Source organism: Nycticebus coucang, chromosome 22 (genome assembly GCF_027406575.1).
Source record: "Nycticebus coucang isolate mNycCou1 chromosome 22, mNycCou1.pri, whole genome shotgun sequence".
Taxonomy (NCBI): domain Eukaryota; kingdom Metazoa; phylum Chordata; class Mammalia; order Primates; family Lorisidae; genus Nycticebus; species Nycticebus coucang.
Genome location: NC_069801.1, coordinates 412,872 through 439,540, shown reverse-complemented (window position 1 = coordinate 439,540; position 26,669 = coordinate 412,872). Strand labels below are relative to the sequence as shown.

The 26,669-nt window shown below is 61.0% G+C and overlaps 3 protein-coding genes across 6 annotated transcripts; 2 read left to right on the top strand and 1 right to left on the bottom strand.

Moving 5' to 3' along the window:
- The first annotated feature begins 2,706 nt into the window (after positions 1-2,706).
- MXRA8 (matrix remodeling associated 8) lies at positions 2,707-9,143 on the top strand. Its single transcript, XM_053576670.1, has 10 exons — positions 2,707-3,087; positions 4,896-4,919; positions 5,033-5,335; positions 5,417-5,518; positions 5,595-6,065; positions 6,260-6,427; positions 6,535-6,574; positions 6,645-6,721; positions 6,823-6,903; positions 7,132-9,143. Exons 1-10 carry the CDS (start codon positions 3,039-3,041, stop codon positions 7,155-7,157), a joined length of 1,341 nt encoding a protein of 446 aa, XP_053432645.1. The 5' UTR covers positions 2,707-3,038; the 3' UTR covers positions 7,158-9,143.
- Positions 9,144-9,217: 74 nt separating this feature from the next.
- DVL1 (dishevelled segment polarity protein 1) lies at positions 9,218-22,141 on the top strand. 4 transcript variants are annotated; one of them, XM_053576667.1, is made up of 15 exons: positions 9,218-10,626; positions 15,998-16,067; positions 16,223-16,344; positions 16,463-16,566; positions 16,737-16,875; positions 17,162-17,255; positions 17,331-17,400; positions 17,489-17,628; positions 17,704-17,780; positions 17,918-17,985; positions 18,133-18,210; positions 18,911-19,042; positions 19,150-19,317; positions 19,398-19,604; positions 20,882-22,141. In XM_053576667.1, exons 1-15 carry the CDS (start codon positions 10,457-10,459, stop codon positions 21,256-21,258), a joined length of 2,016 nt encoding a protein of 671 aa, XP_053432642.1. In that variant the 5' UTR covers positions 9,218-10,456; the 3' UTR covers positions 21,259-22,141. The 4 variants fall into 4 exon arrangements, with proteins under 4 accessions (XP_053432642.1, XP_053432641.1, XP_053432644.1 ...); XM_053576666.1 differs by having other exon boundaries at positions 9,220-10,626; positions 18,133-18,285; XM_053576669.1 differs by lacking the exon at positions 9,218-10,626 and adding an exon at positions 11,074-11,253 and having other exon boundaries at positions 18,133-18,285.
- Positions 22,142-22,506: 365 nt separating this feature from the next.
- On the bottom strand, positions 22,507-26,001 carry TAS1R3 (taste 1 receptor member 3). Its single transcript, XM_053576665.1, has 6 exons — positions 25,811-26,001; positions 25,398-25,698; positions 24,457-25,239; positions 24,177-24,380; positions 23,932-24,052; positions 22,507-23,673 (listed from the first exon to the last, which is right to left on the bottom strand). Exons 1-6 carry the CDS (start codon positions 25,999-26,001, stop codon positions 22,709-22,711), a joined length of 2,565 nt encoding a protein of 854 aa, XP_053432640.1. The 3' UTR covers positions 22,507-22,708.
- Between the last annotated feature and the right edge of the window lie 668 nt (positions 26,002-26,669).

Genomic DNA, 26,669 nt, shown 5'->3' with positions numbered 1-26,669 from the left:
AACCACCACAGTGTCTTCCTGGGCCAGCAGACCAGGGCCTGAGGGCCTGCTATGGGCTCACTGCTCCCTCTACCTGGGAGATGGCCTCCTTTGGCCTAGGCTGTGCCTGTTCTCATGTTGTGTGAGTCCCTTCTCTGTGGGTCCCTCCACGGAAGTCCCACCCTGCGCCATCCTCTCCCAGGACTTCCTGCAAGCTGTGAGCACCAGGCTGTCCCCTTTTCCCAGAGGGGCTGCAGGTCCAGCTTAACTCTGAGGTCCCCGTTGGGGGCAAGCCTGCACTCAGTGGGTGCTCAGTAGAGCTTACTGAGCCATGAGCAATACCCATCTGTGTGGATGAGTGATGCGATGTGTGTCCGTGCTGAGTCTGTCTTTATGTCTGTGTCTATTGTGTGTGTGTCTGTATGTCTGTCTACATGATGTGATGCATGTCCGTGTGTGCTGGTGTCTGTGTCTACTGTGTGTGTCTGTATGTCTATGGGATGCAATGCGTGTCTGTGCGTGCTCATGTCTATGTCTACTGTGTGTGTCTGTATGTCTACATGCATATGTTTGTGTCTGTTTCTAACTGTGTGTTTCTCTGTGTGTGTCTGTGTATGTGGCTCTGTATGTCTGTGTGTGTGTCTGTATCTGTGTGTGTGTGTGTTTGTATATCTGTATGTGTGGGACTCTGTGTCTGTGTGTGTGTGTAAGTGTATGGCTGGATCTGGTTGCATCTCTGAGCCTGTGGTTTTTCTTCTCTATGAGCCAGGCTGCCTGGAATGTCCGAGTCACCAGGAACAGGAGCCAACATCTGACCCTCGGCTCTAAGCCCAGCAGGGCTGGCTCACCCCCTTGCTCAGCCACACCCAATAGGAGGCAGGAAGGAGGGTTCCAGGCTCTGGTCTGGTTGGGGGTTTGGCCAGAGCACGGAGATGCTAGTGGTCTGATGTTTTGCCATGGTCTGTTCTCTCCCCAGACAGCGCTGGGGCATGGTGAACACGCCACGGGCTCTTGGGACCCCACAGTCCAGCCCAGGCAAGGCAGCAGGGGATTCAGTCCTGGCCAGGGGAGGACAGATGGCCTGGTCAGCTCCCCAGGCTTCCCACTGGGCCTCTGCTTTCCTCTGTGGATGTTTTTTCATGGGGATGGGGGCTGCAGGCCCTTCGCTGCTTATCCTGGACCTACCAGCTTTGGGCAGAAAGAATAGGATGAGCAGGGAACAGGGGGTTGCAGCCCTCTGGGGTTCTGTGTGTCTTCACCCTGGGGCTCAAGGGTCAGCTTCCCCCCCACCTGCCTTCTCAGAGGCCAGTGTCCGCTCAGATTTCGGCATCAGGCCCTGCAGCCTGAGGGTCTCACTGAGCTTCCTGAAACACAGCCTGAGGCCAGGGACCTGCTGGGGAGGGAGGCCCTGCAGGAGATCAGGGTGCTTGGCCTACAGCAGAGGTGGGGGCCAAGCACCTCTCCCCACCCTGTCCCTCCAGCAGGAAGCCAGCTGCCTCTACACGGCAGCCAGGAGGCTGCTTGGACATCTTCCCTGCTCAGGGAGAGGCAGTCTGAGGTGGAGACAGACAGACATGTTGCAGGAGGGTGGCCACCAGTGCTAATGGAAACCATTTGGAAGAGCAGGAGGCAAAGCCAGGTTGGGCTTGTTTTTCCAGAATGAAAGGCCCAGGGAGGAGCTGGCAGGGATAAGTTCAAGACTGGATTCCAGCTCAGGAAAGGGGTTCTGCCCAGGGCTTGGGTCCTGTGAAGGAAATGGGTCCATCAGCCTATGGGGGCTGTGTCCTCTCACTAGAGAGCTCCCTCCCCTTGCCTGGAGCCCATGAGTCTGTGCTGGACTGGCCCCTAGCTTGTCTGAGGACCTGGGGACAGGGCCCAGGGTGAGACCCCCACGCCTTGGGGACTGGGCCTGTACAGTCAGTTCAGGCTAAATGGGCGGTCTCAATACGCACTAAGAGTTTTTGTGGTGGTTTGAGATTTTTTTTTTTTTTTTTTTGTGGTTTGCTTAACTAAAAGGAGTGGATTTGGTACACAGTGTGTGCTCTGTTATTTCCCATTGTTTATGTGATTTTGTAAGCTTTCCCAGACCTTCAAATTTGTGCCTTCTGTTGTGGAGGGGTCCCAAACCCCCACCTTCTTTTGGTGTCTTTCAGAAGCACTGTGACCCGGGTCTGGGTAGGTGGGGGTTTCCCAGAAGCACTTTGACCCTGGTCTGGTTTCAGAGACATCCCCTGGTCAGTCCCCACCGGGAGGCTGGACCAGGAGTGGAGAGGTCTGCTCACTCTAGGCTCCCATGTCAGGGTCCCCCCCCATCTCGCTGGCTGACTTCTTTGCATCATAAAGATGACTGAGCTACCCACCATGCTGTCCCAGGGGAGCCAAGATGGCCCCCAGAGGAGGAGGCACATCCAGGTTGTCCCCAGCTAAAGGTCAGAGCTGGAAGAGTCTCCAGGCTGCCGTGTAGAGGCACCTGCCTTGGGCGGCGCCTGTGGCTCAACAGAGTAGGGCGCAGGCCCCTTATGCTAGAGGTGGCAGGTTCAAACCCAGCCCTGGCCAAAAACTGCAAAAAAAAAAAAAAAAGAAAAAAAAAAATAGAGGCAGCTGCCTTTCTGCTTGGAGCAGACAGGAGAAGACCTGCCCTCACTGTCCGGGCTGTTCATATCAGGTAATGTGGAGGTGGGGGAGAGCAGGCCACTCTCTCCAGAACCCCACCAGCACTCAGCATCTTAGATGTCACAGACAACCATTAGACCATCAGGAGTCCGCACCCTCAGGCCTTCTTGCCCCTTTGAGGACCCACTTTGAGGGGCTAGGACTCTGTTTCCACCCTGTCTGGGGCAGTGTGGCTGTGGTACCGCCTTCCTGCCTGGCCAGCCAAAGGTGGGGGTGGCCAGGGGCCCTGCAGAGCTGGAAGGGGCGGTCTACAGCCTGTCCACAGCCCAGGACTCCGTGATGTCATAGCGGGTGCTCCAGAGGGGGAGGAGAGGAGGGGGCTGGCTGTTTTTCTGGAGAGTTAGAACTAAAGTGAAACAAAGCGGCTGCAGGGCTGGGTTGGGACCATGGCGCTGCCGTCCCATATCCTGCTGTGGAAACTCGTGCTTCTAAGGAGTGAGTGTGGGGTGCAGGGTGGCCAGGAGGGGTGTGTGGAGTTGAGTGTGGGGTGCGGGGTGGCCAGGGGGCCTGAGTGAACTTGTGTTTTGTTAGGCTCAGGCAGAAGAGGTGGGATGCTCCCACAAGGGAAGGGGCCGGGTCTGGGGGACTTAAAGAGCTGCTAACTAGGAGGGTGTGCTGCCTTCAGTTAGATCCTGGCCATACTCCCCTCCCAGGATGCTGGAGCCTAGAGGCCAAGAAAGGGGGTGCTGAGGAGTGGGGTGCCTCCCTCAGTACCCCTTCCACCTCCCATTGGGGCTCTGGGGGAAGCCCCTCAGGTCTGTACGTCTCCCAGTCTTGGGGAAGGGAGTGGGCTTGGGGATTGAAGGGTCTGAGAACTCTGGGGTTTGCAGAGTCTCTTCCAGGCCCCTTCCTGGGCCCCTGAGCCCTGCTGACCCGGCACATTCCTCTGGGAAGCTCCCAGGCACTCAGCCACATCTCTGGAGCAGCATTTTCATTTAGGACCTTTAGGATGACAGCACTCTCCAAGAAGTCGGAGAGACACACACAACTCAAGGAAAATAAAGATTTTATTACTTGGGCGGCGCCTGTGGCTCAGTGAGTAGGGCGCCAGCCCCATACGCCGAGGGTAGCGGCTTCAAACCCAGCCCCGGCCAAACTGCAACAAAAAATAAAATAGCTGGGCGTTGTGGTGGGCGCCTGTAGTCCCAGCTGCTCGGGAGGCTGAGGCAAGAGAATCGCATAAGCCCAAGAGTTAGAGGTTGCTGTGAGCCGTGTGACATCATGGCACTCTACCCAAGGGCGGTACAGTGAGACTCTGTCTCTACAAAAATAAAAAAGATTTTATTACTTACAGGCCCTGGGGATGCAAGGCACACCTGGAGCCACACACAGGGAGGTCAGGGAGTCATGGAAAGAGAGAGGGCCCCGTGGGTGATACCCAAACAGACTTTCTGAGGGGGCTTTAATCAGTTGGTCTTAAAGCCAGCAGCTCAAGCTCTGGGGGTACACTGTGACTGAGGGGCCACAGCAGCAGGCCTGCCCAGCCCATGTGCATATGGGGTCAGTAGGCTGCATCCAGTCATCCCTTAGGGAGGTGGTCCCCAGGAAGCAGTGGCACTGGGTGAGGGAGGGGTATAGAACTAGATACCATGTCCAGGGCTACAGCTCTGCTTCCAACGTGAGAAAGTCCAGTTTTTATTCAAAAGGGATGCCAAGGCAACCTAAGATTATAAGAATCAACAGGACCACTGGGGTGGTGGACAGGGGTAACTCCTTACATCCAGCCTTCTTGTACTTCAGGCCCCTGCCCCTGGGTAAGCTCAGCAGGGCTCCACTCTGAGCCCTGGGTGTGGGGTGGGGCTCCTGGAGGTCTAAGGACGCTGCCTCTGGATGTGTGGGGAGGCCCCAGAGCCAGACCCGGCTACAGACTTCTCTGCTTTGGACTTGGCTGCAGCGATGGGGTGATAGCCACCAGTCCTGAGAAGTGGCACTGGGGAAACACACATTCCAGAACCAACTTGCATGGGCTCCAGTCCTGGCCCACCTCTCACTCACTGCTTCCCCACTCCTGGAGGGCTGGTGCTGTCCTCACAGCCCAGGGAGTTCAGCTGCATGAGAGTTCAGAGGGTGCTGTATGAGAAGCATGTCACCTGTGTCCTCAGCCTTCAGCCTCAACCCCTAACTGTTTATGGGCCTCATGGTCTTGGACCACAGGAGAGCTCCAGGGACCAAGCGGGGGTTCCTGGGAAAAGGGGTGAATGGGGGTACAAAGTCTGAGGTAGCACCCCTCCCTCCTCTTCCAGGCTCTGCTGTTCTTCTGTACTCAGGTTAGTGCCCATCTGCCCCAACCCCTCTCAGGCCCCTCCCATTCTGCCGGCCCAACCTGGGCCTGTCCCTTTGGGTCCTGCCCTTTCTTCTCTCACGCCCCATTCCCCACCAGGGCCCGCGGGGCCCCCGACAGCGGGCAGCTCCGTGGTGTCCGAGTCCAAGGTGAGCTGGGCAGCAGGCTCCACGGTGGTGTTGCGCTGCCAGAGTCCACGCATGGTGTGGACCCAAGACCGGCTGCACGACCGTCAGCGTGTGGTCCACTGGGACCTCAGCGGCGGCCCTGGCGGCCCCGCCCGCCGCCTCGTGGACATGTACTCGGCAGGCGAGCAGCGCGTGTACGAGCCGCGCGACCGTGGCCGCCTCCTGCTATCGCCCTCCGCCTTCCACGATGGGAACTTCTCACTGCTCATCCGCGGTACGGAACTGAGCCGGGGCTGGGCCCAGGCTGGGCCGGGGCTGGGGGAGAGGCTCACGTACGGTTTCTTCTGGCGCTCAGCGGCGGAGGAGACAGATGCGGGGCTGTACACCTGTAACCTGCACCACCACTACTGTCACCTCTACGAGAGCACGGCCATCCGCCTTGAGGTCAACGACAGCCGTAAGCGCGCCCCTCCCGTCCCCACCCGTTCCCTATCGTCCCCAGCCCGCAGGCCACTGACCGCGCCCCTCCGCAGCGCTGGCGGCCGGAGCGTACTGGGACGGCGAGAAGGAGGTGCTGGCAGTGGAGCGCGGCGCGCCCGCGCTGCTGACATGCGTCAATCGCGCGCAAGTGTGGACCGACCGGCACCTGGAGGAGGCGCAGCAAGTGGTGCACTGGGACCGGCAGCCTCCAGGGGTGTCGCACGACCGCGCCGACCGCCTGCTCGATCTGTACGCGTCGGGCGAGCGCCGCGCCTACGGGTCGCCCTTCCTGCGCGACCGCATGGCGGTGGGGACGGACGCTTTTGCGCGCGGGGACTTCTCGCTGCTCATCGACCCGCTGGAGCCGGCGGACGAGGGCACCTACTCCTGCCACCTCCACCACCACTACTGCGGTCTGCACGAGCGCCGCGTCTTTCACCTGCGAGTCACTGAGCCGGCCGCGGAGCCGCCTCCCCAGGACTCGCCGGGCAACGGTTCCAGCCAAAGCGGCGCTCCTCGCCCAGGTGCGGGAAGTCACCCGGGGACCTGGGGGTGTGCCTTTCGTGGGAGGCGTGTTCCGCGCGGAGGGCTTTGAGCATAGTGGTGGCCTTGGGCTGCTGTGAGCAGCTTGACCCTTGGCCAAGGCCCACGGGGCCTAGCGGCTGCCGCCTAACTCAAGAGCATCGCGGAGGGTCCCTGACTGCGTCCGTACGCCCAGTCCCTGCAGACCCCACGCTGGCGCGCGGCCGCAGCGTCATCAACGTCATCGTCCCCGAGGGCCGTGCACACTTCTTCCAACAGCTGGGCTACGTGCTGGCAGTGCTGCTGCTGTTCATCCTGCTGCTGGTCACCGTGCTCCTAGCCGCGCGCGGGCGCCGCCGCCGAGGTGAGCAGGGCTCTCGGACAGGTCAGCGCTCCTGAATGGAGGCATCCTGGGGCAGGGGGAGCTGGGGAGGCAGCGACAGTGCCTCGAATTCAAATCTCTCTCCCTAGGCTATGAATACTCGGACAAGAAGCCGGGGGAGTCATGGCGGTGAGTGGCTCCTCCTGGGGATCAGGCCCCACTTCCCACTGCTGTGACCTCCCACTTCTCTCCTCCCCAGGAAGGACATGAACACGGAGGAGCCTGCTGAGGCTACAGGGGACCAGGCTCTGTACAAGAGTGAGGACATCCAACTCGGTGAGGGGCTGGGACACACAGACACAGAGTGGCTCCCAGGCCTGGTCTGGAGAGGTACACCTCTGGGAGGGGCAGACCTCACCCTGCTCTCCCTCAACCAGATTTCAAAAACAACATACTGAAGGAGCGGGCAGAGCTGGCCCATAGCCCCCTGCCTGCCAAAAACATAGACCTGGACAGAGGTGAGTGGCTGGGGAGCATGTCCTCAGCCAACCCCAGAGCCCCTCCACACCCCTCTGCCCACTCTCAGAATCCCCAAAGGCGGGCAATAGCCAGCCCCACAGGCAGGACCCCACTCCTGCTGCACCTTGGCTCAGCAGTGGCTGGAAGATCCTGCAGGGTGTCTGCTCTGAGCTTCCTACTGGGGTGAAGGCAGAGAGCAGACACCAGCCTGTTCCTTTGGCTTCCAGAGTTCAGGAAGGAGTACTGCAAATAAAATGACCCTGGGCTTCTGGCTGGGCCAGCAGTTCTGCCAACTCCTGTGTGTCATCTCCTGACCCTCACACAGCTCACCCAACCCCCTTCCAGCGGCTGGTCCCGCTTTCCTGGAACTTGGCCAGGTGCAGAGGCCACCTCCATACCCCTCTCCCAGGATTCTGGGGGGGGGGGGTATAGTCACACCTCCAGATCACTGGTGGCCCTGCCCTATTGCCTCCCATGTCCACCAAGCCCTCGGCCCTGTGGGCTGTGGCAAGAAGCCACTCTTGGAGGGGGCTCAGAACAGGCAGCCTTGGAGGAGCTGGTGTCAGTCTCAGGGCTGGCACCCACCCCTCTCTTTAAGAACCACTCTCAGCCACACCATGCATTACTCTGAGCCCCACCAGGCCACAATTCTGAATGGGGACCTGAGGAGCAGTCAACACCAGGCCCCCGGCTAAGGCTCCTCTGTGCTGCTTTGGGCCACTGGGACTGCCCCATGGCCCTCTCACTGCTTCTACTCCTGCCCAGCTTTGCTCTTAGTGGGCTATCCTGACGGTCACTGGGCTCCACATAACTTTTGACTCTGACCCCCTTTCCATGTTTCCTCCCTGAGCTAGAGTTGGAGGCTAGGGCCACATTTGGCTTCTGTATTGGCTGAAAACAGGGGAAGGGGTGAGTGAAAACAATTCTAGGGTAGCCTATGCTGCCACTTCTGACACCCCACACTTGTTCCTGCTGGTGGAAATGTTACCATCACAATAAAGGCTTGGCCCAGGTATGCCTCTGAAACTCCCCCTGGCTCCCAGGGACGGGGCTGAGTCTGGGCCTTGGGAACCCCCAGTGTTTTCCTGACTTTCATTTGAAGTCCCACTGTCATTGTTTCCTTTGAGTGGAAAGTCTGTGTCTGAGTCCTCTTAGGAGCAAGTGTTCTGGGAAGGAACATTGAGCCAATTCTGTATTGCTTACTCCTGTTTGTGGAAGAGATCTTCATTTTAAAATTTTATTTATTTAGTTATGAGTCTCACTGTTGCCCGCACTGGAGTGCACTGGTGTAATCATAGCTCACTGCAGTCTCGAACTCAGAGACCCAAACCATCCTCCTATGTTGGCCTCCCAAAGTCTGGGGTAGATCCTCTCTGAGGGTTTATTTGGACAAGGGGAAAAGGAATATGCTGGTGGCTATGGGGACAAAGAGGGGAAGCAGACAACTCAGATGGGATGAAGGGAAAGGGGCAAGACTGGGCAAAATGCTTCAGACTGGGCTGCAGGCCTGACTCTTGTGAAGGGCACAGCAAGGAAGGAGGCGCTGGTAGAAAGTGGCCCAGACTGCCAGATTACAGGGCAGTGCCAAGTAAGTCCTGGCCTGGCCACCAAAGGGTCCACCACTGGAATCCTTTCTGTCACTGGTTGGTCAGACTGCATGGCCTTGGCATAAATGTAGGATCAGATTTGGAGGCAGAGGAGCAGTGGAGGGCAGGAAGGCTCTTGGTTACCCAGACCAGCAACTCAGTGCTGCTTAGTGGAGCCTGTTTCCCCACCCCTGATCCTATGCTCTGGAGTCCTCCCTAGATAGTGGGGATAGGAAAGGATGGCGGTCACCCATAAAGACCCCAGGGTAGGAAAGGTGGGGTGGGAGGCTGGTCTGGGGAGGTGTGGCTTGCTAGAGGATGCACTGCTCTCCCAGTCCAATGACCTCTGGCCCCACTGGCGGCCACATGGTTCCTGGACAAGGCCTTTCCTGTAAGGGCTCAAGCTTTGGCCACAAACCCACCCCTCCTGGCAGGGGCCCAGCCTGACTTCACAGGGGGATTGGCCTCAGGCCTTTGGATGGCAACCTCTCTTAGACTAGGGCTGAGCATGTGTGAGTGGCCAATTCCTCCTCTGGTTTGTGTCCAGCCTGGGGCATGCAGGTCTGCTGAGTGAGCTTTCAGGGCGGGAGCTGTCGTCCTCCTTCTCTGAGCCCTCGAAGGTCTTTCTGCCCAGGAGACCTCTGGGGAAACCAAGTCCTGAGGGCAGAAGCCAAGATAGCACAGTTGTTGCCAAATGGATTCTTCATCAGAGCTGAGGGGCACGTTCAGGATCCTCACCAGGGACGCTTTTTGTTCAACCTCTGGGTCCTCCACTCAGGAATGGATGGGGTTTGTCTTTGAGCTGGTCACCACCAGGCAGACGAGAGCCCCAGGTTCCCACCAGCGTGCTGGGCTCCAGTCATAGGGGCCTCATGCACTCCATCTGCCTATCCTAGTGCCTCCCCTCCTCACTCTCACAGCCTGGGAATCCCTCTAGCGGCCGCAGCTCTTCTCGCGGAGTGGGAGTAGCGAGTGGCTGGAACTCAGTCCTCTTCCCCGCAGGCTGGGTTGGGTTTACGGCGGCCGAGACAAAACACCCAGAGCACTGCAATGCTCGGACACCTCTGTGCACACCTGCGTGCACGCGAGCACCGCACTCGCGTGGCCCGCTGGACCCGGATGAAAGCCCATGAGCACGGCGCTGCCGAGGGGGGCAAAGTAGCCGATGCCCTCAGCTTCTCGCGGTGCCGCCGGAACCCACCGATGAGACCCCCGAGCCTAGAGACCTGGGGAGCGGAACAAACTCGAACCCCACCCAGCGACGCCGTCGCGCGGCCGCCGACCCCAGGGCTCCCGGTTGCGGCATGGCCCGGGGCTGCATCCCATCAACCGTGAGCGCCAGGTGCAGGTGGGGCGGGGCTTTCTGGATCTTCCACCTTGTCCAGGAGCCGAGGGCTCAGGACCGCGCGGGACCGCAGCCAGAGAGCGTATCCTAGATGCCCTGCGCGCGAGACTGGGACTCTCAGGCCGGGGAGAGACCGCCGAGCGCTAGAAGCCGATGGGTGACGTCACGATGCCGCCTCCCCCTTCAGTCTCCGCACGCCTGCGCAGCCCCGCCCTCTGCGCCCCGCGCGTCAGCGCAGCCCTCGCCCGCCCTTGTACGCCTGCGCAGCTGTGTCCCGTCCCCCCCGCGTGCATCCCTTGACGTCAGCCCCGCCCCGCCCGCTCTCGGGCGCCCCCCGGCGGGCCGCGCGCTCAGGCCCAGGCCAGCGTCCCTTTAACTGCGCGGCCCGAGGGGTCGCGGGCGGCGGCGGAGCGGGCGGTCACCGGCGGCGGCGGGAACCCTCTGTGCAGCGTCCCTCGCGCTCCCCGTGCCGGGGGCGGATGGGCGGCCGCGCACCCAGGGCCTCAGCCGGGGCGCGAGCGGGGGCCGGGGCCGGTCCTGTTGGGGGCGGGGGTGGCACGGCCGGGTCGGGGCGGCCCCGCATCTAGCCCCGGGCCGGGCCCTGAGCCCTGCGCCGCCGCCATGGCGGAGACCAAGATCATCTACCACATGGACGAAGAGGAGACGCCGTACCTGGTCAAGCTGCCCGTGGCCCCCGAGCGTGTCACGCTGGCCGACTTCAAGAACGTGCTCAGTAACCGGCCAGTGCACGCCTACAAATTCTTCTTCAAGTCCATGGACCAGGACTTCGGGTCAGTCGGCACTTGCGTTCGGGCGGGCTTGGGCCGGGGCGGGCCTATCCCCCCGCCGCGGGGACCCGGGCCCGCCCGAGTCCGGAGCTCAGATGACGGCGGCGGGGACCGGCCTGGGGCCAGCCCGGCCCAGAGTCCCTCCTGGCTCGTCAGGCTCAGGGTCTACCCAGTCCTTTCTGCAGAGCTGGGGCTCAGGCTGGCCCGGAGATGAGAGGTGTCGGAGGAAGGAAGTTGGGGGGGGTCCTCTAATTATCAAAGAAGAAGGTGGGATGGGAGAGATAGAGACAGATCTGTCAGCTAGAGTCTGCGGACATGCTTCCCTCGAACACTCCTCCAGGGTCCCTGTGACAGGGCAGAGGTCAAGGTTCACAGGGGACTGTGCAGCTTTGTTCCACCTGCCCTTGCCCTGAGATTACTGTCCTTGGGCTTCTGTCCCTACTGAACTATACAGCACTTGTGTTCCGGGAATAGCCAGGCGGTCTGCTACTTTAGGGTGGCCTGGGTCAGCGCCTCCCTGCTGGGCCTTAGTGGTGGCTGCCCCAGGCCAGAGGACCTCCCAGTTGTGCCAATCTGGGCCCTTTGGGACAGGCTGGAGTCTGCTGGAAGTCTGACCTGGCACAACCACAGGTAACTTGAGCCCCCAGCTCAGCAGTGCTTGCTGGGGGTTGCTCAGAGGCCTCCTGGGCCCAGCAGGTGAGCCCGGCCACCCTCAGGCCAGCCGGTGTCCTTGTGTGTGGCTGTGTCTTGGGACTTTGTCATGGAAGCTGTTCTCTGTACTCTGTGCTTGCATGGTTCCTGGACAGCCCTGGGTGGCCCTGGGTAGAGTCAAACTTGGATCTCTGTGTGGTTTTCCTGGGCTCAAGGGATGGTTGGACAGCTGGACTCTCTACCTCCCTCCCACCAGAAAGAAGCAGAGAATAGAGAGTATGTCCTTGGCAGGTGCTGTGCCCTCCTGCTGGCTGGGGCAGGAAGGAATGTTTCCTGACTCCTCTTCTCACTGGGCACCCATGACCTCTTTGCTTCTGGCCTGGGACTAATTTGGCTGTGAGCATGGGTTATGTGTAAGAGCATTTTTGTATATTTAGTTTGTGATTCTATCAAAAATTACTCAAGTCACTGATGCTCTGTCACGTATTTAGGCTGTGGGAAATGTGTGGCAAGGAACACGCCCAGGTCCCAGGTTGCCACCCTCAGACCACGTTCTTGGGTGCATCCCAGAGGGGCTCTGCCTTCTGCTTCTAACACCCACCCACCAGTGTGGTGGGTGGATCTGGATCTTGAAGTAGGAGTGGGTATCACTGTGGGTGTTTGGGCGGGCTCAGGGGTGGCCAGGACTTCAGGGAGGGCAGGTTTACAGGGAGCTGGGAGGCAGTGGCCAGGCTGGCTTTGGGGATTGGGGGTGGTGGTGGTGCACAGGGAGCAGACAGGGAGCTCACTTCCTTCCTGGGTCCCGGCTGGTGGCCTCAGGAGCCTAGAGAAGAGTTCTCCTCTCTTGCCCCACATGCCTGTGGAGTTCTCGGTACTTCATGAGAGCAGCTGCTCATGTGAACTAGAGCGAGCTGGACTGCCCTGGGAGACAAGTGACTATAGCTGGAGGGTGGGGGTAGGGAAGCCAGGTCCTCACCTATGGGTGCTGGCCCCTGTGGGATGGGTGGCCTCAGACTGGGGCCCCTGCCGTACACCCTACTCCACTCTGGGTCCAGCCCTGAGCTCCCCAAATTTCTGGTCCAGACCACAGCATAGCTGCCTAGAAAGAAAGGGGGCTCGGAAGCTGTGGCCAGCCCCCTACTCCCCACATGCATCTTGGCTAAGAGGATGAAGCCCTTCTCCTGTTCCCCGCTCTGCAGTATAGATCACAGCTATTCTGACCTGGGATCCCCAAGGCTGCAGGAGATTTCTCTACCCTTCAGTGCTGACCTGGAGGTACCCAGTGTGGGGTTAGTGGGTAGCAGTGCGGGATGGCGTCTGACCCAGCCTTAGGAGTGAGGCAGAGGGAAAAGGATGTTTGGCTCGAGGTTTCTGTTGGACTTGGTGCTTTGGTCACTTGCCTCTTAGTGGCTCTGGCTCCTTCATCTCCAAGTGGGGGGACCCAGGTCCAGGGGCTAGGAGCTGGGTTGAGAGAAGGGTATGGGGCAAGAGCTCAGGTTTCTGGGGCCACCCACCTGTGGGCACAGGTGTCACAGCAGTGCCTTGTGCTCTGGGTGGGATGTGGAGGGCTGCAGGCCAGGGGTGAAACTCCATGTAGCCCAGGCTGCCTGGGAGAGCTCCCATTCTTCCCTCCCCAGCTGTGCTACCTGGAGTCTGTGGCTCAGCCTCTCTGTGCCCCACTTTCCTCCCCTAGAGGGAGAGTCCAGGCAAGTCACTCATGGAGTCCACAGTCAGGGCCCAGTGCATGTCCTTGAGCTTGGGCAGCCTGAGTCTGAGGAGGAGGCTCAGAGAGGCCTAAGGACTCTGTAGCACCACAGACAGAGCAGCTAGACCTGGGGCCAGGAGTGTGGGGTTTGGGCCTGCTGGATAGTGAGGCAACAGGTCTCCAAGGCTGAGGGCCCTGCTGTACCCGTGGCTCAGCAGGAGCTAGGTCTTAGAAGGTTCAGGACGTCTCCCCGCGCCCACTGTGCCACCTCATTTGCCAGCTCCCTTCTCTCCTTGCTGTGGGAGATTGGGGCAGTATAGCTGCCACTGTGGAGCTGGCCTTTTGCGTGCCGTGGCCTCTGGAAGCCCCAAGGGTCCTCCATGGCCTGTGACGGTGCAGGGCTCCTAGGGCCCTGCCTCAGAGCAAATTCCTCCCTGGGTAAGTGCAGAGTGGCAGCCACAAGTTTGAAGTTAACTGGGATCTCACTAGGAATTCTGAGGTGGGGGCAAAATGCCAACAGGGGGTGTTCCTGGCCAGTTTCCCCTGAGGCTGCTCTCCCACCTGGGACCTAAGGCACGCTGGGTTATTGGGAAGTGTTTTCCCCAGGCCTCCTGGCTTCTGCCCACCCCAGACCCTATATTAGTTGCAGGGTTCCTACACAAGAGCTTCTGGGGAGGTTGTGCGGGCTGCTGCATTCTCTGCAGGGTGCTCAAACCTTTTGTCCTGGTGCTCTGGCACTTGCTGTGCTATCTGGCCTGGGTGGAGAGTGATCTAGGCCCTGGGACCTGGGTCAGGGTTTCCCTTGCCTCTCTGCTGTCCTGGCCCTGCCCACCTTCCTCCTGGCCTGGCTAGGCTGGATCTAGGGTGCCCCAGTGCCTGCCTCTCAGGGCAGGGCAGGAGGCTGTGTCACACCCATGGGAGGACTTGGGCTTCTCAGGCTGGAGGGGGCCAGGGGAGTGTTTCGGGAGGGCACACAGAGACCTTGGGCAGCCCTGGGTCATTGTGAGGCCCTGGCCTGTGGGCAGTTAAGGGCTCAAGCTGCTTTGGGCAGTGGGAGAGGGTCTTGCTTGGAGAGCAGGCAAACTCCTCTGCGCAGGTGCTGGGGCGGCTCCCCTGTTTCCCTGCAGTGAGTCAGAGAGGGCTGGGGCTTGGGTGTGGCAGGGAGAGTCCAGTGGGCCCTCTGGGACCTGTTCAGGGCCAAGGTGGGGATATGATCCCCATCAGCACCTCTGTTGTGGTCAGGTTGCTCAGAGTTAGAGGCCTGGCCATGGACTCCCATCTAAGGCTGCAGTTGGGAGTGCCCTTCCCCACCCTGGGTGCTGAGGCTTGGTGTGAGGGTCATGGCCTTCCCTGGGAAGCTAGCCCAGCTCTGCAAGACTGTGGCTTGGGAGTGGGGGCATCCACACTGGGGCTACTGAGAAATGATCCTCTCTACCTCAGTGGTGTGATCTGATTCTGGGTGGCATCTACCTCAGTGGTGTGATCTCATTCTGGGTGGCAACTGCAGGACTCTAGAAAGCTGAGCAGGGGTGCTTGCTCTTCCCTCCCAGGCTGGCCACTCTGCCCTGCAGCCTGGGGTCGTGTTCCTTGTTCATGGGGTGGGAATGTGGTGTGCCAGCTCCTCCAGGGGCCCCTGCCTCCATGCTGCTGCCCAGGACTGGCTCATTCAAAGTACCCTGGGGCCAGTGGGCCTAGGGTGGCAGGCCCAGTGGCCATGAGCCTGCTTCCTGCCAGGTGTGTGTCCAGGCCTGGCCTGCCAGCTCCTATTTCTTCACTCAACCCAAGTCCTGGGTCTGGGAAATCCTACTGTGCTGGGCAAGGGTGGGTGCCAAGAGGTGGGGCACCAGCCTGCCTGGGCTCCTGGAGACCATGGTCCCTCCTGCCTTGCCCTCTACCCTGGCCCAGGGACCTGCCCTGCCTTGTGTCTCCTTCTGAGCCCAGCTGACTTCTGCCCTCACCTCTTTGAATCTTCACTGTGGCCATCAGGTCTCCTTCCCTTTTTGCATTTCCTGATCCTCTGCATCCTGCCAGCGTCTTCCCTGACCCCCACTTGAGTCTACCTGATGGGTGTGAGGGGTCCAGATTGGCCAGTAGGAATAGCAGATGGGGTTCATTATCTTTCAGGGCTCAGATTCACAGGGGTCACGGCCCTGAGAGTCGGGGCTGGTAAGTGGGGGTCTGCTTTGTCTCTATGGGTCAGTGGATGGGCTAGAAGAGTGGTGGGTACCCTGAGGGTCTAGACCCTCCTTGGGGTCTGACTACTCTAGTGTGTGCTGAGAGACTGCAAGCCAGGTTGGGCTGATGCAGGGAGGAAGACAGACAGAGGGCCCACTTAGGGGCCCAACTCTGGGCAGGTATGGGCGGAGCAAGATGGATATGAGCACTCTCCAGCCAGGGGACTTAGGGAGAATCTGGCATCAGCCCCTATGAGTGGGGTGGTGAGCAAGAGGCAGCCATTGGGAAGCTTGGGCTCCCCTGGGTGAGTGGGAGCTAGGGTCTGAATGCAGGGGCAGAGTGTGTGTTCCTCAGCTATGAGGGGCAAGGTAGGGCAGTTTCAAGGAGGTAGAGCCTCATGTGACTTCCATGACCTGGTGGATTGGAGTGTGGGACAGAAAAGAGCCCACAGGGTCTTGAGCAGTTGCACATGGGGAGCTGCTACTGTGAGATAGTGAAGCAGATGGGGGCTATTGGTCTAGGTGAGGTAGGGACAGTGGGAGAGGCCTGATGGAGCAAGGGTCAGGCTATGTCTGAGGGAGGAAGCCGGGTGCTCAGGACCAGCCCTAAAGGGGGTCCCTGTGGGCCGTCCACAGCTACTGTCCTAGGGCTGGAGGGCCAGGGGATCTGGGGCATGACAGAGGGTGAGGAGCGTCCCCAAGGAGAGAATATATTTGGTGGTGGTACCCACAGAATGACGTGTGTGTCTGGTGGGCATCCTGCGATCCAGGCCTCAATGTGAGGTCCCTGTCCCTAGAGTGGCAAGGTCTACCTGGGCAGGGGTCTCAGGCCATCTGCCCACAGGGTGGTGAAGGAAGAAATCTTTGATGACAACGCCAAGCTGCCCTGCTTCAACGGCCGAGTAGTTTCCTGGGTGAGTGCAGTGGCCTGGTCTGAGAATGTCCCTCCATCACAAGGGTTGGGGCTTTTCTTTGGGGAGGGGATGAATGCTGGCAGGCTGGGCACCTGTGCTGAGTGCTTGCTGGGTGGCCTGAAAACAGGTGGGTATCTTGAGCTCTTCCTCCACAGCTGGTTTTAGCTGAGGGCAGTCACTCGGACGCAGGGTCCCAGGGTGCTGACAGCCATGCTGACCTGCCCCTGCCGGTGGAGCGGACAGGTGGCATCGGAGACTCCCGGCCCCCCTCCTTCCAGTAAGGACGCTGGGGAGCTGAGCCTCAGTGCTGCTGGGGGCAGGGGCTGGCAGAGAGACCTCTGTGGGTGGATGGCGGGCAGCCTGGCCGGCCCACCCACCCTGCTCCTGTTCCATAGCCCGAATGTGGCCAGCAGCCGTGATGGAATGGACAACGAGACTGGCACAGAGTCCATGGTTAGCCACCGGCGGGACCGAGCCCGACGTCGGAACCGAGAGGAAGGTACCATAGTTGTGTCTGCCCAGGCTGGACCCTGGGACCCCCATGGTGTACCCCAAGTTCCTGCTGACACCCAATTACTATCCCCCAACTAGAGGAGGTCCCTGGGTAAAGGCTGCAGGCCCTGTAACGTCTGGGCCCCACAGTCATCTCCCTTTCTGCTGCCCCCACAGCCGCTCGGACTAATGGGCACCCGAGAGGGGACCGGCGGCGGGACTTGGGGTTGCCCCCAGACAGCGCGTCCACCGTGCTGAGCAGTGAGCTCGAATCCAGCAGTTTTGTGGATTCTGATGAGGACGATGACACCAGCAGGTGTGTGCCATGCACATGCACGAGGCATGTGTGTATATGCTTGTACAGGTGACTGTGCTGGCTGCATGTGTCTGTCCCCATCTTTGCCTCTTCATGTGGAGTCTGCATGTGTGCCTGTGTGCCCCCCACCCTGAGGTGTGGGGACCAGGAGCTCAGCCTACTCTGGAGCAAACATGACCTGGACCCTATGGTTCCCAGGTTCAGCCCAGTCAGAGAAGGGTGCAGGGTTTGACCCCTCTACCTGTGTCCCTCTCTCTGATCTCTGACCCCTGACCCCTGTCCCCAGGCTGAGTAGCTCCACCGAGCAGAGCACCTCGTCCCGGCTCATCCGGAAGCACAAGCGTCGGCGGCGGAAGCAGCGCCTGCGGCAGACAGACAGGGTAGGTAGTGGGCAGGTGGGGGGGGGCCTACATCTGCCACAGCCCCCTGCCGCCCTCACCCACCTACCCCCACAGGCCTCCTCCTTCAGCAGCATCACTGACTCTACCATGTCCCTGAACATCATCACCGTCACACTTAACATGGGTGAGGCCTCAGCGTTGGTGGGCCAGTGGGCGGGGGGCCAGGGCGGCCGGGTGGGAGCACAGGGCCCGGCTCACCGCCCCCCTCGCAGAGCGACACCACTTCCTGGGTATCAGCATCGTGGGCCAGAGCAACGACCGGGGTGATGGCGGCATCTACATCGGATCCATCATGAAAGGCGGGGCTGTGGCCGCGGACGGCCGCATTGAGCCGGGCGACATGCTGCTGCAGGTGGGGCCACGTGGGCTAGGGGCTGAGGTTTTGCCCCACCCGCTGCTGCCGCCCCTCACCACCCCCACCCTCCAGGTGAACGATGTCAACTTTGAGAACATGAGCAATGATGATGCTGTGCGGGTGCTGCGTGAGATCGTGTCTCAGACCGGGTGAGGGCCAGGGCGGCAGGGGCTATGCGGGTGGTGTGTGAGATTGTGTCCCAGATGAGGTGAGGGCCAGGTTGGGCCAGGGTGGGCAGAGCAGGGTTGCGAGGGCACAGGCTGGCTGTGACATGTCTACCCCATAGGCCCATCAGCCTCACGGTGGCCAAGTGCTGGGACCCAACTCCACGGAGCTACTTCACTATTCCTAGGGGTGAGCGACCCTGGGGCAGGCAGGGTGGGGGTTGAGGTGCCTGGCTGGGCCTGAAGGACCTTTCTTCTCTGTGTTCCTTGCTCTGCTCTCACCCCCCAACCCATCCGTCTGTCCATGTGTCGTCTCTTTCCATGCGGTGCTGCCCAGCCGACCCTGTGCGGCCCATTGACCCAGCTGCCTGGTTGTCCCATACGGCCGCGCTGACGGGAGCCCTGCCCCGCTACGGTACGAGCCCCTGCTCCAGCGCTGTCACACGCACCAGCTCCTCTTCACTAACCAGCTCGGTGCCCGGCGCTCCACGTAAGTGGCAGCTCACGAGAGTCCTAGCAGGACACCGAGACTCAGAGAGAGAGGGTCTGCTAGCTGTGAGCACTGGTGCTCAATCTGTCCCTAGTGCCTGAGGCACAGATGTTTGTGTGTACCTCACCTGGCCCTGCCCCATTTGCCGTATTGGGAGTGGAAGGTGCATGCCAGGTGCTGGGTACATTGAGTGGGTTAGGGTGGCGCAAATGGCCTCCACTCTGCTTTCCTGGCACTAATACGACTAACGGCCCAAGCTTGCAGAGGAGGGTGGGGGTGAGTCAGGGAGGGGACGGGAGGACCTGTGCTGCCCGGCTGGGCTCTGGTCAGGCAGGTGGGAGTGTTTTCACCATAGTTGGGCTCAAGATCCTCATGAGATGTATCTGTGGGGTGGGGCATCAGGTCTAGTCCTCACTCCCCTGCCCATGCCCTGATCCTTCGGTTCCACCCTACAGTGGGTTTGGATTTGCCATCACATAGGCTGCCAGTGTGGGCTCCCAGGAGTAGGCCCCACCCAGAGCCAGTTCCCAAGAGGGGGATGGGGCCTGGAGTCTGCTGCGGCCATCTCTGTTGAGCCCCTCACCTGTCAGCCACTGGGGGCTGAGGAGGAGGCCATGCCTTACAGAGCTGGAGGAGGCCCCGCTGACAGTGAAGAGTGACATGGGTGCTGTCGTCCGGGTCATGCAGCTGCCAGATTCGGGCCTGGAGATTCGAGACCGCATGTGGCTCAAGATTACCATCGCCAATGCTGTCATTGGTGAGTAATGTCCCCTGCCAGGTGGGTCACACCTGCCAGCTGTGGGGTGGGGGCTGGGTCCATTCCTTAGGAAGGAGTGCACAGGGCCTGACTCCACGGTGTGGCAGGGGCGGATGTGGTGGATTGGCTGTACACGCACGTGGAGGGTTTCCGGGAACGTCGGGAGGCTCGGAAATATGCCAGCAGCCTCCTGAGGCACGGCTTCCTACGGCACACGGTCAACAAGATCACCTTCTCAGAGCAGTGCTACTACGTCTTCGGGGACCTGTGCAGCAGTGAGTGGAGGCTGCTGGGACTGCGGGGTTAGGAAGGGCCCATCCACCCTGCTCTTACTCGCCTCCCCCTCCCCCACCAGATCTCGCAGCTCTGAATCTCAACAGCGGCTCCAGTGGAGCCTCAGACCAGGACACGCTTGCCCCGCTGCCCCACCCAGCTGCACCCTGGCCCCTAGGTCAGGGCTATCCCTACCAGTATCCGGGGCCCCCACCTTGCTTCCCACCTGCCTACCAGGACCCTGGCTTTAGCTATGGCAGTGGCAGCACTGGGAGTCAGCAGAGTGAAGGTGAGAGTCCCTTGGCAGCCCCTGTCCCCCAGCCCCCTGGCTCTACCCTGCCCCTGCTGCTGCCATGTTCTCCTGCTGTGTGCTTGGGCTTTGGGTGGCTTTTTCTGGAAAGGGCAGGTGCCAGGTAGACCTGGGAGCTAGTGTGTGTGGAGACAAACAGGAAACTGTGTGATACGGGGACAGCCCAGACCCTACTTCCCCTGGCTGAGGGATGTGGGTAGGAAGGAGTCTCAGAGAACCTGTAGCATCTGGTGGTTATGTGTGGTGGGGTGGGGGCTGCTGCTCAGGTATGGCAGAGGCAAGAATAGGAGACGGCGTGGTGGAGGGCTGGGCATCAGGAGTGGGTGGGTCTGGTTGGAGGTGTCAAGCAGTGTCACCACAAGTCCCAGGACAAAGGGAAGGATGGTCTCCAACCCCTTCAGTGGTAGCTGCAGCTCACAGGGAGCCAGGTTTGACCAGCATTATAGAACCAGTGTGCCATTGCAGAGACATCTGGGGAGTTGGGGGACCAGGAATGTCTTGAGGAGGTGACTTAATTGGAGCAGAGGACTGAGGCCCGGTGGGGTGCAATGGAGCCGTGTGCCTGCAAGGCCTATGGAGAGAGAGCAGGAACGGAGAGGTGGGCAGGGTGGTGGATGCTACGGAGAGGCTGTGTTGGGGTTTCCGTAGACCCTGGAGAGGTCCTTGCACCCACTCAAGTCTAGCCAGCTGCAGTTAGGTCCAGATGCAGGCAGGACACCAGGCCCTGTGTGACTCATGCTATCCCTTGCTTTGTGCTGGGCAAGCCTTAGACTGAAGGACTAGCGGAATGGACCTCAGGGCCGGTAAGCCAGGGTCCCATCCAGTGTCCCTCCCAGCATGTCCTTGGGCAGCTTCCTGGGAGCCCAGGGTAGGGCTGAATGGAATCGTTGGTCAGGGCCCCGGGGCTGGGTGGACAGTGGGTCTTTGGGTGGGGAGTCCAGGATGGCTAGTGGGAGCTCTAGGCACACAGGGGGCTCACTGGTGCCTGTTTCTCAGTTGCAAGACCAGGGCCTCAGTTCAAGTATCAGGTGAGGTTTGGGGGTACAGAGCTATCCCTTAGGGTCCCCGCCTGCTGCAGCTGCTCCTGCTTTTGGGTGGTGCCGGCCCTGTCTGTGTGTCTGCATGGCTGCCCTGACCCCACCTGTCTCAGGAAGGATCACTTGGTCCTGTTCCTGGTTGCCTGGCAGTGGCTGGTTGTCCTGGAAGTGGCCAGACCTGATGCTGACTGCCTCCTCCTTCCCCACTCTCACTCCCAGGAAGCAAAAGCAGTGGGTCCACCCGGAGCAGCCGTCGGGCCCCAGGGCGTGAGAAGGAGCGCCGGGTGGCTGGAGCTGGGGGCAGTGGCAGTGAATCGGACCACACGGCACCAAGTGGGGCAGGCAGCAGTGGCTGGCGGGAACATCCGGCCAGCCAGCTCAGCCGTGGCAGCAGCCCACGCAGTCAAGCCTCAGCCACTGCCCCAGGCCTTCCCCCTCCACATGCCCTGATGAAGGCCTATGCAGTGGGGGCAGGGCCGCCGGGGGGGCCACCTGTCCGGGAGCTGGCTGCTGTGCCCCCAGAGTTGACAGGCAGCCGCCAGTCCTTCCAGAAGGCCATGGGGAATCCCTGTGAGTTCTTCGTGGACATCATGTGACTGATGGCGAATGCCTTCAGCCCTGCTTGTGGTGGGGGCTGGTGGCCCTGCTGCCCCTAGAATGCAGGTGGGCCTTAGTGCAGCTAGGATGGGCGGTGGGAGCAGGTGTGGGGGCTGAGGCCCAGACTGCTGTGGTCTATACTCAGCAGTCCTTCTGCTCCTGGGGTCTCTGACAGTGGAACTTGCAGCAGGGAGAACCCATCTCTGTCCTCAGCAGGTCTGACCTGGCCCCTCAGCATGAGCCTCAGGGACCCCACCCCCTTTCGTCTTGGGGTGATCCTCCAGGATGAGGAAGACCCTCTTGGCCTCTATGCTGACGCCCACCCTCATGTAGTCCATGGACCCTCCCTATCTGGACCAGGCTGGGGGGCCCGAGGGGGTGGAATTTGAGCCCCCAGCTCCTTTGGCTGCCTGGAGTGGGGATCTAATTTATTTATTTATTGCCCAGCTGGCACACCCTGGGGAAGTGGCAGCCTAGCCCCACCCACTGGAGGCCTGCAGGTCCCTCCATCCTGTGCCTCACGCAGACTTGGGGACACAGATGTGCCTCAGTGTGTAGAGTACAATTGAGCCGTGATGGGACAGGCTGGACAGTCTGACAATGATGTCTTAGCCAGGGTAGGAGGGTACAGGACCTCCAGGGCTGGGGCCCTGATATGCACAGCTGCTGCTGGGGTGGGGGCCTGCACAAGAAGGGTCAGCTGGCCCATCCTCACAGCCCTTCTGATTGTCTGCCTGTGTGCCCTGCCTTCCTGGCACCTCTGGCCCCTGCGTCCACACTGTAGATACTATATCAAAGTCCCAGCGTCTGGATAGTTAACATAGAGCGGCTTCTGTGTAAATGCTATTTTAAACACTAAAAAGCGTTTAATTTTATGGACTGATGTATGGCCTGTGTCTTTTCTCTACACTCGCTGCCTTAGGAGATGACAGCTTGGGGGGTCAATGAAGCCTCCCCCACAGGCCCTGCCCCAGGACTAACCCAAGGCCCAGCCCCTGTCTTTTGCTCCTGCTTAGCTTCCAGGCTCTGTCCCTGGTGCTGGCTCCTGGCTCCAGGGGTCCCGGTGGCTGGCTCTGGCCGTGGTGCTGACCCCCACCTCTGCCTGGGCTCTGTCCATGGTGCTGGTGGCAGGTGTGATTTCCATTCTGCCCAACAGGGCTGGGTCAGGGAGGGGACGACGCTGGGTCCCATCCCCTCCTCCCTGGTTACAATCTGTGCCCACCCTTGTGTTGCTGCAATGTCTGGGGAGCATGCTTGGTGGGGGCCCTAGGTTAGGCATGACTAAAGCAGTGGGGCCCATGGGGGCTTGCCTCATGGTATTGGGGTCATGTGGTCCCTTCCTGTGTGTTGTTGGCCTGGAGGTCACAGTAGAACCTAGAGCTGGAGAGTCTTAATGGGTGGCACCGTCAGGAGATCGCTAGGTTGGAGGGATCACAAGTGGGTCAGGGCTCATTCGCTTTTCCCTCGAGTTCCCTCCTCCCCCTCACTGCTTTCCCTGCTTGTGGCGTCCCTGGGGCCCCCTCCCAGGAAGAACTCGGGGGTGTTGAGCTCTGGTTGCCTCACTAGCAGGTAGCACTTGGGCAGGTGGAAGGCCACCAGTATGCCCAGGGCACAGAGAAGGACTGCGCCCATCTGCACGGCAGGCTGGTGGGCCACCTGCACGTTGGCCAGGAGAGGCACGAAGGAGACCCAGGTGATAAGGTAAGCCAGTGTGGCGAAGGTGAGGCCACGGGCACGGCTGTAGCGGCTAGGCTGGCTGCGTACCAGGAAGGTGCCCAGGAAGCAGAGGGAGGCCAGTGTGGCATTGGGGGCGTGCACCAGGCCAAGGCCAGCCCAGGAGTGCACGCGGCAGTGTACCAGTGCCTTTGTGGGCAGCACGTGCCAGTCCATCACCACCTCTGGCCGGAAGGCCATCAGGTACCAGGCACATAGCGCTGCCTCAACCAGCAGGGCCAGCAGCACTGCCATCCAGGCCCAGGGCCCCCGCAGGTGGCTGCGTAACCTGTCTGCCCAGCTTGGCGGTAGCTCTGACTCCACGAAGGTCTCGGCCGCCTGCAGGAAGAGTGTGCTGAGGCAGCCTGTGAGTGGGAGGTGGCATAGCGGCTGCTGGGCCAGGCAGCTGGCGGGGCTTGGCCGGCCGGGGAATAAGAGGCCACTGAGGCAGACCAGGCCCAGGCAGACCAGGCCAAAGCAAGCCATCAGCCCACCTGAGGCCTGCACCAGCGGGCTGTCCCGGTGGTGGACAAAGAGCCCCAGGGTGGCCAGCACCAGGGCCAGCACTAGGCCCAGCAATAGCAGCAGCAGCAGCACAGCCGGGTCCCCCCAGGCCAGGAATGTGTGTCTTCTGGAGAAGCATTTCCGGCTCCGTTGCGGGGACCACTGATCCTTTCTGCACAGAGTGCAGGTGGGGTCCTCTGCAGGAGAGGGGACAGGTGCTGGGAGCTGGCCTCACCCCTCTGTGCCACTGGCCGGGAGCTAGGACTTAGTGGGGGTTCCCCCTGTTCCTGCCTACTGCCAGGTACAAGGCTCACCTGGCCGTCCGTCTGCCTCTGCCTGCTGCCAGGCAGAGGGCTCACCTGGACCCCCTCTGTCTGCTCCTGCCTGTTGCCAGGCAGAGGGCTCACCTGCCCCCCACCCATCTTCACCCCCCTACTGCCAGGCAGAGGGCTCACCTGGGCTGTGCTGGTAGCTGCCCGGCTTGCAGTCCACACAGTCGTAGCAGCAGGAGTGGAAGCCCTTTACTCGGCGCACCTGGCCCTCTTGGCACTGCTGCGAGCACTGGGACACCGGCACCTGGGCAGGGCCTTGGAGTCCAGCTCTACTCGGCAGCCAGGAGTGCCCACCAAGACTGGGACGGGCTGCACCTGGCTGGGGACCACGGTGTGGGAAGGCCTCAAATACCCCTGCCCTCACTCACCCGGTTGGAGTGCGTGTGCCAGCAGATCTTGGAGCGCTGCAGCCACAGGCTCCCATTGAAGGTGCCCACGGTGCGTAGCTCAGGTGTTGGGTCCCGCCACACCCATAGCTTCAGGTCATACTTCAAGTTCACGTTTCCGCTGGCGTCGAACCGCAGCTCCAGGCCGCGAGCTCGGAAGCTCATGTTGTACATGTTCTCCAGGAGCTGGGGAAGGCCAAGCCATGAGATGGGTCTAGTCCTGCCCAGCAGCTGTGGCCAGACCCAGCTCCCATGTCCTCACCTGCCAGGGCCGCACGGGCTCCCGTGCAGGGCAGCCGGAGCTGCTGCACTGCAGTGTATTATGCAGGGCCTGGGCCACGCTGTACACGGCTGCGTAGGCGGCAAAAGGCCGGTGGTGTAGTAGTCCAGCTGACACGTTCTGCAGTGTGATGTGGTCACACTGTGGGCAGCGGGGCCCCACCACATGCTCCTCTAGTCCTGGCTGCTCAGCCTTCAGTGAGGCACAGAAGGCTGGGTTGGCAGCCAGGTCTAGGCGACTCTTCACGTACTGAGAGAAGTTGGGCAGCAGGTCACCCTGATGCAGGAAGCCGAGCACAGTGCCCATCTGGGTCATGCCGGGCAGTGCCATGACCAGGTCAGAGGTCAGCCAGGCCTCACTGGCCACCCACACCTTGGGTGAGAGATTGTAACGGATGCTGTAGCTGAAGAGTGAGTGGGCAGCGTAGGCGGATGCGAATAGCACGACCACCTGTACGTTGCTCTGGTTGACCTGGTGCAGCAAGGCCTGCACCTTGCCCAGCCCCAGGCTGTCGACACGAGGCAGTGGCACCAGGCCTTCGTGTGCGATGCAGATGCCCTGTGTACTGGCCATGCTCGAGAAGATGCTTAGGCCCTGACGGCCATACTCATCATCACTGCCCAGGGCGGCCACCCAGTTCCAGCTGAATTCCTGTAGTAGTTTTACCACGGCCGACAGCTGTGTGCGGTCACTGGGCACTGTGCGGAAGAAGGAGGGGAAGGTCTCCCGGGTGCTGAGCCCATCCATGCTGGCGCCATAGCTGACCTGCAGGGGCTGAGAGCCACCTCCTGACACCAGGGTTCCCACAGTGGGCCACCCCACGCTTCTACCCAGGCTGTTCTCCTGGGTAGGAGCCTCCCACCTGTTGCACACGGGGCTGCTGGGTTGGGTCCTGGGGGGGGTGTCTCTGGGGAGAAACCCACCTGGGGCATGAGGAAGAAGCCGAAGAACTTGCCCGTGATGAGGGCAAGCTCTGAAGAGTGGGGCCCGATGACAGCCAGCACACGTGGCTGGTAGCGCGCATAGTCACAGTAGGCGGCGACGCTGCAGCTGCCGGCTTTCGCCAGGAACATCAGGCTGGGCTTCATGGCCACCACGGGCTCTGAACAGGTGTCAAAGAGGTCGTAGCCCAGCTGCAGCCCCGGCAGCAGGGTGGACCCATTGTTGATCTCCTCCACGGCCATCTTCATAGCCAGTGCCCAGAGCAGGCCAAGGGGTGAAAACCTGAGGCCACAGGGAGCTGCAGATAGCCGAGTGGGCCTTGACAGGCACCGCAGGCCTGAATACACCCTGCCAAACATTCCACACCCCTACCCAGGCTGCTCCCGCCTCCCACCTGTTGCACACAGGGCTGCTGGGCTGGGTCCTGGTGTGGAGACCAGCCTCCTCGGCTGCTCCCAGTGGGAAGAGCCCACCTAGCACGTAGTTCCCTGGCATTCTGAGCTGCTGTGACAGGCACAGTGGGGCCCCTGTCCCAAGGCCTAAGAGAGCTGCGAGGCTGAAGCCCAGAACAACAGGGCCTGGCATGGTGCGTGTTGGCTCTAGCAGGGACAGGAAGTGGAGTACTGGGCAGCAGTTCCAGATATAGTGAGCACAGGGGGAGCGGCTGAGGATTTGTTTAACAAAACCCTTGCCATCCTCTCCTGCCCAGCCCCCAGGGGCCCTCGCCATGTCCTCGCCTTTTCTAGGCCCGAGGTGTGTGTATATCACACCCTCCTGCCACCACCACCGGGCTCTGAGCAACGGCTGGGTGTGGCCTTGTCACTTGCCTCTGCCCAAGCCTCTTGGCTCAGTCCTCCTGAGCCATACAGGAGACTGGGGGGGGGGGGTCCACCCAGGGGATTGGGGGCTCACTGCTTATGAGAGGGGTGCAGAAGTGCCAGTGCATGGGCGGGGAGGGGCTCCTCATGGGCACAGAAGCACCTCCAGCAACGGGTTTCTGGCCCCTAGGCTGTGCTGTCAGCTGGTGAGGGCTGCAGGGGTGGCCCCACCAGGCCTGCAGACTAGCCAGGAGGCTGGTGGATACCTGGCCATCCAGGCCTCCATCTGCAGCTGGGTTGGGGGCCATACCCTCCAGCTTGCCTGCCAACAGTGTTCCAGAGGGTGTTGGCCATTCCTCTGCTAGGATGTGATGCTTAGAAGCTGTGGAGCCTGTGGCCAGGTGCTGCACTGCTGATCCCCGCAGGGGCACCCCA

Coding starts and splice junctions, on each gene's coding strand:
- MXRA8 (XM_053576670.1), top strand. CDS start 3,039: ATGGCGCTGCCGTCCCATATCCTGCTGTGGAAACTCGTGCTTCTAAGG. Junction 6,428..6,534: donor GCGCGGGCGCCGCCGCCGAG/GTGAGCAGGGCT, acceptor CTCTCTCCCTAG/GCTATGAATACTCGGACAAG. Junction 6,722..6,822: donor GAGTGAGGACATCCAACTCG/GTGAGGGGCTGG, acceptor TCCCTCAACCAG/ATTTCAAAAACAACATACTG.
- TAS1R3 (XM_053576665.1), bottom strand. CDS start 26,001: ATGCCAGGCCCTGTTGTTCTGGGCTTCAGCCTCGCAGCTCTCTTAGGC. Junction 25,240..25,397: donor GCTTCTTCCTCATGCCCCAG/GTGGGTTTCTCC, acceptor CAGCCCCTGCAG/GTCAGCTATGGCGCCAGCAT. Junction 23,674..23,931: donor CAGCTACCAGCACAGCCCAG/GTGAGCCCTCTG, acceptor CCTCTCCTGCAG/AGGACCCCACCTGCACTCTG.
- DVL1 (XM_053576666.1), top strand. CDS start 10,457: ATGGCGGAGACCAAGATCATCTACCACATGGACGAAGAGGAGACGCCG. Junction 16,068..16,222: donor ACGGCCGAGTAGTTTCCTGG/GTGAGTGCAGTG, acceptor CTTCCTCCACAG/CTGGTTTTAGCTGAGGGCAG. Junction 19,318..19,397: donor CTTCGGGGACCTGTGCAGCA/GTGAGTGGAGGC, acceptor CTCCCCCACCAG/ATCTCGCAGCTCTGAATCTC.